The sequence below is a fragment of the Ursus maritimus genome, unplaced genomic scaffold, assembly GCF_017311325.1.
Source record: "Ursus maritimus isolate PB19 unplaced genomic scaffold, ASM1731132v1 scaffold_5, whole genome shotgun sequence".
Lineage (NCBI taxonomy): Eukaryota > Metazoa > Chordata > Mammalia > Carnivora > Ursidae > Ursus > Ursus maritimus.
The window spans coordinates 71,624,113-71,633,089 of record NW_024426663.1 but is presented as its reverse complement, the minus strand read 5'-3'; the positions used below and the strand labels follow the sequence as shown (position 1 = coordinate 71,633,089).

Below are 8,977 nucleotides of genomic sequence, written 5' to 3'. Positions count from 1 at the left end.
AGGCAATTAATAGAACACTTAAATCATAATAGCTGAGTTCAAGTTTAGTCCCTAAAGAATATATTTAGTTTCCTTACTCTGTTATAGTATTCTATGAAATAAATTAAATCAATCTAAACTACTTGACCATTATTTTTGTTACTTATTACAAATTATAAAGTTTATGTTCAAGATTGCATATTGACGTAAGTGCCCTCTATTCCTGGTCGACACCTAACTATCTACAAACATTAATGAGAACAATACTGCCCCAATCAGGTATAATAATTTCTTCCCATTTTATAAAAAAGAACTTCTAACCTCACTCAATAACTAATCGCATTTCAAACAACAGATCTGAAAAAATGTATTAGAGGCACATTTTTTAAAACAAATACAATATGAAAATTTGCTTTTTATGGAGTCAATGAAATTTTGTTTGTATTTTTATTGCTATTTGGTTTACTTTCTTCTTCTGGGCAAGTTTAGTATGCAACTCTCATTCTTTAGACAGTCAAAAACGCACAGACTTGAATTTTCTGAACACTTAGCCTGTTCTTGTTGGTGGAAGACACCACAACTAGCACCATGCAACAACTGTACTAGATTTTAACACTGTCCATCAACAGTTCCATTTTCCTGAGCTTGCGCTTGTTCTTTGGCATTGGCTTAGGGTATAATCCATTTTTCAGAAGGTGTTCCTTGCTGAGGCGAATTTGAGCACCATGCTGAAGCTGGAAAGAGCATAAAGCTTGAAGAGGACGAAGCAAAGTCTGTGAAGATAAAAAAAGATACTAAAATAGTGTCTGTAACAGATCATGATATTGTATCTAGCTTTTTCTTCAGAAAGAGGGATTATGGTGTTTCTTCTATTGTTGGCTTTTAACTATGAAAAGTAATAGACACTCTACTAAATATATGATGATTTCTAAATATAAATTTCTTTTAACTCATACCTTACAGAGCGCTAAGGAATTCCAGTAAAAAGACACAAGTAGCTAATTCTCCATAGAGATGAAAAAGCCCAAATTTAGTTTTATACATTAACATATTCAAATACCTCAAAAAACTTTTGTATTATAATAATTTAATGTGTAACAGAATAAAAGAGACCTTTAGATACAAATTAGTTAATCCAATTTCCTTTTATTTTAAAGGTTTTATTTATTTGAGAGAGAGAAAGAGGAGAGCACGAGTGTGGGAGGAACAGAGAGAGACAGAGAGAAACAGGCACCCCACTTAGCAAGAAGCCCAATGTGGGGCTCGATTCCATGATCCTGAGGTTGCAACCTGAGCCAAAATCAACCGACTACACCACCGAGGCGCCCCTTAATTCAGTTTCAATCACAGACTGATGCACATTTCCTGCTGCCTGAGAACAATCAGATGATGACAGCAATGGGTAAGAGGTTTACTAATTCTCTCGCATTAGGGACCACATACAAGTTAGATATCCCGGTTTTGGTACATTTCAAATAATTCTAACTATATATGTACCTGTCTAAATCCAAATACCTACAGGGCCAATCATATGACATAAACATGTACACTGGGTGGACCCATACGATAACAAAGAACAGTGGAGATTAAAACACAACTACAGCACATGCCCGACCTGAAGTTTTTCAAGTTAAAAAAAAAAAAAATTCCACTCTGTCACATGTTTAAAACATATTCCGAGTCAGATTCTTTCCTTGGGCCTGAGGCCCCTGATCTAAATCAAATAACAATAGCAAACTTGGGTAAGCAAACTGTTTTTTAGAAATAAAAGGAACAAAGAAAAAAGCTGATAGATTTATCTACCAAAATTTCACAACGTCCATATGAAAATGTATTCTCCCTCATACACAATGTGAATGGCAGTGAAGAGCTTAATATAAACTCTAGTTTGACCCTGAACTCTTAGACACTGTCACCAGCATTTCCTTGTCCATGTTTACTCTTTTTTTCCTTATTAAAAAAATCCAAAATATTATTTAAGGGGGCAACGTATCCAGCTAGTAATGCTAACTGGCTACTGACACAGCCCATATAACGAAGTGCATGTGGAGGTTCCTGCGTGCAGCTTCCAGAGACTCTCTTTAAAACGGGACAGACTCGGGAGGCAGAGGCTTCTGCACTTTCTTCTTGCCTGAAACAGGACTGTTAGGGGTGGGACAATCATCAAGTGACTACATTGCAATCAACATAAAGACTAAAGTCAAATATATCTGATGATGGACAGAGAGACAGAAGAGATCCCCAGCCCTGGGCTGCTCACCTCAGCATTTCTTTAATCCAGGAGAAAAAGAAGCCAGTATATACACCGTTCAACCACTCTGTTACATGCAGCCAAATGTAATCCCTGATATACACCAATGGGAAAGAGACAAACTTCTTGGAAAAGCTCTGCACGCCATTACTGTAGCCCCTTATATATGCTATCATGATTTCTTTTAACTTCTTCAAATAAGAGAGGGAATGTGGAAATGACTATATATTTCTTTACAGAGTCAACACAGACTGACTGGATCCTGAAACATCACCCCTAGAAAGCATACCTAGGACTATATACAGACTGAGATAATGGAAGGTTCTATTTATGACATTTGTTAGATTTTTGATGGACAAAATACTAATAGTCCTATTGGTAAGGGCCTCCAATGTTTCCCTCCTGAAAAGGAGATTCTATCAGTTTCCTGAGGTAATTAAGAGAATGAGTTGTGGAGACAGATCTAGATTAGATTCCCACTCCATCTCTGTGGTGCTCAGTAGTGCTATTCATAAATACACCAGTACTCCATCTGTCAGATTAGGTACGGCCATATCACTTGCTTTGGTTAACAAAACGTGAGTGTGAGTACTGTGCGTCACCTCTGGACAGAAGCTTTAAAAGAATGTATGACTCACCACCTCCGTTTATGCCTTCCTCGATGAAAGGAGAATGACATATCTAGATGGTGCCTCCACCAGCCTGGGCCCCTAAGTGACTACAGCAAGCACAAGCCCCCCGGCCATCCCACAGCACAGACAGTGTGACAGAGGCATAAACCTCTGTTGGGTTAAGCCATTCTGATTTTGCAGCCGCATCTAGCCTTTCTTGACGGGTGTAATCATTACTAGCTACGTGTTGCCAGATAAGTCATATAGCTTCTCCTTGCCATTTTCTTCATCTGTAAAGTGAGGGAAATAATGTCAACCTTACAGAGTCATTGTTAGGTTACATTAAGGGGAATGTGTTTAACATGTGTAGCACACCACGTGGTAATAAATGACAAGGCTTCTGTATAAACTAACATTATATCTGAGGCAATGTGAAGCCATAGGAGAAACAGGCTGGTTCATAGGAACAATAAAAATCCAAAATCCTTCACTTTCAAATTAAGTTCATTTTTAAAAGTTTATTTGGGGGGAAATCAGTGTTTTGTAAATCCTCTGTCTGCAGGTATAAAGTGACAGTTCTCAAGGGACCGTTACTGACCAGCTACTGTTGTCAAGCAGAGAGCTACGGCACTCAGGCCGTGCACAAACCTTTACCCCATTTACCTCTACAGGCTCATAAGATAAAACTTCATAAGTGGAAAAGGTTCTATTATAAAAAAGATCCCTAAGCTCAAGATTTTCAAAGTGTGAAAAGCCCTGGTAAATATTACAATAGCTGAATGAAAATCACCAATCGTCAGTTAAAAATTTTTGTCAATTTATTGGCAAGAATCAGGGGGACAAGGAAGAACAAGGGGATTAATTCTTCTTGAGTTCTTGGGGTCAGGCAATTAACACATGTTATCCCACTCAATTCTCACAACAGTACTAAGAGGTAACTATTTTCGGTATGTGATAGGTAAGTAAACAAGCACAAGGAGATCATGTGAATTGCTCACGGGCAAAAAGTGATGATGTAAGTGATGGAGGTTTAATTCAAACTTGCTTAGCTTACTCAGAGCTACTGTGAGCGTCTGAAAAGATGCTAGCTTTTAGCTTTTCTCATAAAGGACGAGGATGAATCAGCAGACTAAGAAAGCTCTTCTGTGCCAAGTTCTTTATTTTGAGGAGCCCTACCTACCCGTACAGAATAAAGCCAGAAGAAAAATTACTACCCTGCCCCACTGTCTTAATGTTTCATTAGGAGGCCGCTAATAAAAGCTTACTGGGGGAAACACGTATGTCCTAGCCTTCCTCCGCAGGAAAGAGAGAAAATACCTACATTCAGAACAGACGGTAACTGCATTTCTCAGGGGAATGAACTGATGTATTTTTTAAAAATTGTAGCTTGATTCGAACAGGATGGACTTGGGATTCCCCTACTGAGAAAGCTAATTTTTTGCCAGCTGTAATAATAAGTAACTTGGGATGTTCCATTATGCATTTTTCTGCCCCTGCTCCAGCCAAGAATCTTATCAGCACCTCCCAAATCACACGTCTGATTGTCAAACACCCTTTTTCCTCTCCTTGCCACTGAAGTATGACTACTCCTGGTGATCAAAGCAAACAGAAAGAGAACTGTAGGACCTCAATATTACTTTGGGATTTCGTGTGCCATTGGATCCACAGACAACAATAACAAAAGCTGAAGACAGGATGGATCCTGTCGCCATTCTGTGTCTTGAACTTTGCCTGTGGTTGGATATTATACTCAGAACGTAAGATAAGCTTCCTGCTGGAAGGGTACATTAACTAATACCAGAATCATGTATCTTATGAAACTGGGAAGGAAGGAGCAGTAGCAGCACTGGCAGTAGTAGTACAAAAACAATCAAAACCCCTAGCCCTATTGTATCACAACGACATTATTAAATCACCACCACTACCAACAATGTAAGCTTCTGTTCAGAATTGAAGCAAAGATCCAATTCCAATGTAGAAATAAGAGATGTAGGTCCATAGACGATTCTTTCCAGAACCCCAAAGAAGGAGAGGAAATAAAGTTTCAAATCCACAGTCAAAGAATATTACATTTTTCCCTCAAGATTTGAGCTTTTAATGGGTCCTTGGTCTGATGTGAGCTGATCGTAGAGTTTTAAGTCAACAAAAAGGAAAATAGAGAGACTGTACAGAAAGCAAGTTTAAATAATAGCACTCAGTTTCATCTTTCCTTTAAGATGCCCAAAATGAGTATATTATTTTTGCTCAAGAACATATAAACAAAATAGAAAAACAAGTATAGGGGTATATAAAGTGCTATGTTGATAGCTAGATACATGGGAGCCGGTGAAAAGGTTAGAGCAGAGGGAGTTAAGTCAGAAAACACTCTCTGGTCATTTGAGAGAAAGATGTATGGTCCGTCAAGAAATATTTTTCTTTCTCAAAGGAGAGAGAACAGAGAAAGAAAAATTTCCTAGACCCAAAACAAAGTTTACTCACACAGATACACACACAAAAAAGCCTACTCATGAAAGCCTACTTCTTTCAAAAGAAGAAAAGCCTCCAACTCTGACATTTCCCATAGCTTAGGGTAGGGGAGAGGGAAAAATGCAATTCAAGGCTTGCATCTGGCATTCTTTAACTCTCCCTGCTCTGGACGTCTTTGGTTCTTTTTCTTGGTAACCAATCCAATTACTCTGACCTGAGCTTTTAGCCATTACTCAAATTTCCTTCACGGCTAAGGCACACTCTTGTAATAGTACCCACAGAGTATAATGAGAGAGTGAAAGAAGGCAGGAATGAGTACTGTGTATGTGTGTGTGCCAGAAAGAGGAGTTATAAAACTCTATTTAGTTACACTCATTATTACTTTTCTTCTTGAGTTTTATTTATCAAAAATCTTCAGTGATTAAAATACTCTAACAATTTAAGTCTTATTTTGCTGTTCTTTTTTCTTTTGCCTTAAGTGCAAAGTTTCCTACGTGTTCCAAAAGACTGAGATGTTTGTGAGTTCAATGAACATCATTCTTTACCGATGATTATTAAGTATATATGAAATCATCAGGCTTTCATGGAAATTAAATAAAATGATGATTGCAGGTTATAACCTTTTCATATTCTGCAGGCATTTTTTTCCTCAAAAAATTATCTTTTTTATACTCCAAGCAAGTGGTGACTAAGATAAACAGAAAGTTGGTACACCTTCTCAAATAAAAGCACAAATACCAAAAAAAAATGCTCTAAAATATTCTTTTAATTAAAAGAAAAAAGCTGTGTACAAGAAAACACAAAATGCAAAAAGAGAAATACAAAATAATAAAAGAAAAATCTAACCAAAAAACCCTGTATTTAATGTTGTGCTACTTAAAAGCAATTTAGCTTATTACAAATGCTGTTTGCACAGCTTAAAATGAATATTTAAATAATGCAATCTGGATGCTAAACTAGCACAGAAAAACACCAGAGGGGGAAAGAAGGTTATAAATGCACACAAATTTCTATCGCAGATACATTCAATTTGACACCTGAGCTGCAAATTTAACAAGTTATGCATTTCTAAATTTTCTAGATAAAATCTAACCAAACTGCTTACTTTCAAAACCATATAACCTTCCAAAGACATACCTCTTGTATGTAATTGTTTTTCTCCAAAATGGAAAGAGCAGCAGCTGCACATTCCAGTGTAGAAAGGCACCTATTAGTTGGTTGCGTCCGAATTACATACTGACTAGAAATGCTAGTTTTTAGCTGCACCTGAAACCGAAAACAGAATAACAGAATGTAATTTCTGTTTTAAATTTAAAGTTATAAAATCTGTGTTTTAACTACTAACTTCCTTCCCAAATCGCCAGTTTAGAAGTATTAAATGTATTGGGGCACACTCAATGGCTCAGTCGGGTAAGCACCCAACTCTTGATTTCAGCTCAGATCATAATCTCATCAGGATCATGAGATCAAGCCCCATGTCAGGCTCCATGCTCAGCAGGGAGTCTGCTTGAGATTCTCTCCCTCCTTCTTCTTCTGCCCCTTCTTCGCACCCTCCTCACACACTCTCTCTCTCTCTCTAAAATAAATAAATCTTTAAAAAAAGAAATATTAAGTATATCAAAATCTTTCATACATAATATCCTTTGATTATTGTTACTGTTAAATAGTCAACGAGGATAGTTACACATATACCTGACATTGAAAATACATGCAGAATATATGCAAATTCCTACACATCATAAGTAAAAAGACTAATTGACCCCTTCCCAGGGGACCCATGCATGAAAAGGCACCTCACAAAAGAAAATATAAGAAAGGCAAATAAGCACATGTAAAAGTGCTTAACAGGACTGAATGCAAGTTAAAATCACAATGAGATAACATTTCACACTCAATAGAACAGTTAAAATAAAAAAGACTACCACCACCGAATGGAGAGAATATGGAGCAAAGGAAACCCTCAGACATTGCAGTAGAAGTGAAAATAATTTAATTACTTTGGAGAGTTGACAGTTGGGGTATTATTAATTTCATAGTTTAGTCTTTCATTATTTCTTAATATAAACTGATAGGTGTATGCTTGTATGGGGGCAAGTGAGTGTACACACACACACACACACACACAAATTTAGCTGAGTGAGACTTGATAATTGACACAGAGTCAGACATGAGAAAGGCAACAGAAAATCAAATGTCAACATTCTGGCCTTTTGATTCCTATTTTAATCAAGTGAAATTCAAGTAATCTTACACTCATAAAGCCATATTCCTAGCCCATACTCTTTACAGCATCACATTTAAAGGTAGATGAGAATTTCAGTTTTTACTCATAAAATATGTAAGCATGTGGAATGAAGTAGTGATGTCTAAGTCTTAACACAGAGGAACTTGATTTTATTATCAGGTGTTCTCTCTCATTTACTATCTCTGAAGCTCCATGAGTCTCTCATTCCTTTAAAGCATTAAATCTCTCTTATATCCATGGAATCTTGTCTCTCAGTCCCCTTCTTCCTTTTTTTTTAATTTTTAAGATTTTATTTATTTATTTGTCAGAGACAGAGAGAGAGAGCACAAGCACGGGGCACAGTAGGCAGAGGGAGAAGCAGGCTCCCTGCTGAGCAGGGAGCACAATGTGGGACTGGATCCCAGGACCCTGGCATCATGACCTCAGCCGAAGGCAGACACCTAACCAACTGAGCCACCCAGGCATCCCTCTTCCTTCCTTATGCAGTCCCCCCATGAAGAGAAATATGGTCCTTCTACTCTGAATGCGTTTTGTTCAAAGAATTCTCTACAACTTGTATCCTTTCTATCCTCGGAGAGAGGAAGGGGGGAGGGGGAGGAGGGGAAAGAGAGGAAGGGAGAAAAGAAAAGTATGCATCATAAAAGATTTACTACAGATGTATTTAGTTTTGGAATACATCCTTTAAAGCATATTTAACTAATAATGTTTTAGAAATAATCATATTAAAATGACTCTGCATTTCTACCAATGTAAAAAATGGAAAATAGATGCAGGGAGGGAAAGAGATGGAGGAAAACGGTTCAGAAACGTGTAATGATAAAAAGAAAGCCTATGATTACATAACCATAAGAATAATTCATAATGTTGATTAACTGTAATTACTAACAGCTTTGATATGTCATCAGGTCAACTAGAAAACATAGTCAGCTACTGCTTTCAGCACTCAAGCCCATCACTGGAGGAATTGATAATAAATATCTGATTACAACTAAAACTTTGGGGAACACGCAAAATTCACAGTGAATTTTGTTAGAAAATACTTGATTTCTATTTTTTTAATTTTTTTTAAAGATTTATTTATTTGAGAGAGAGCAAGAGGAAGGGGTAGTGGGAGAGAGAATCTTAAGCTGACTCCATGCTGATCAGAGAGCACAACTCAGGGCCTGATCTCACAACACTGAGATCACGACATGAGCTGAAAACAAGAGTCGGAGGCTTAACCAACTGAACCACCCAGGCACCCCTGGAATAAATCTGATTTTTAAAAAATAAGTTTGTAAAAAAAATATATTTAAAAAACAAAAAAGAAGCTTATTATTTCGGCAAGGAGTTTTACTCCTTATTATTTTACTTTCTTTTCACTTCTACTCCTTTCATTATTTTCACTTCTACTCCTTTCATTATTTTCACTTCTACTCCTTTCAT

At 37.1% G+C, this 8,977-nt stretch overlaps 1 protein-coding gene across 1 annotated transcript in view; it reads right to left on the bottom strand.

The window, feature by feature from the left end:
• Positions 1 to 398: 398 nt before the first annotated feature.
• Positions 399 to 8,977, bottom strand: part of DTWD2 (DTW domain containing 2) — a 93,232-nt gene continuing 84,653 nt past the window's right edge. The window contains exons 5-6 of the mRNA XM_040622555.1: positions 6,445 to 6,573; positions 399 to 752 (exon numbers count right to left, since the gene is read on the bottom strand). Of these exons, the coding sequence (XP_040478489.1) occupies positions 582 to 752; positions 6,445 to 6,573 (300 nt within the window). The 3' untranslated portion in view covers positions 399 to 581. The remainder of the gene's footprint in view (positions 753 to 6,444; positions 6,574 to 8,977) is intronic.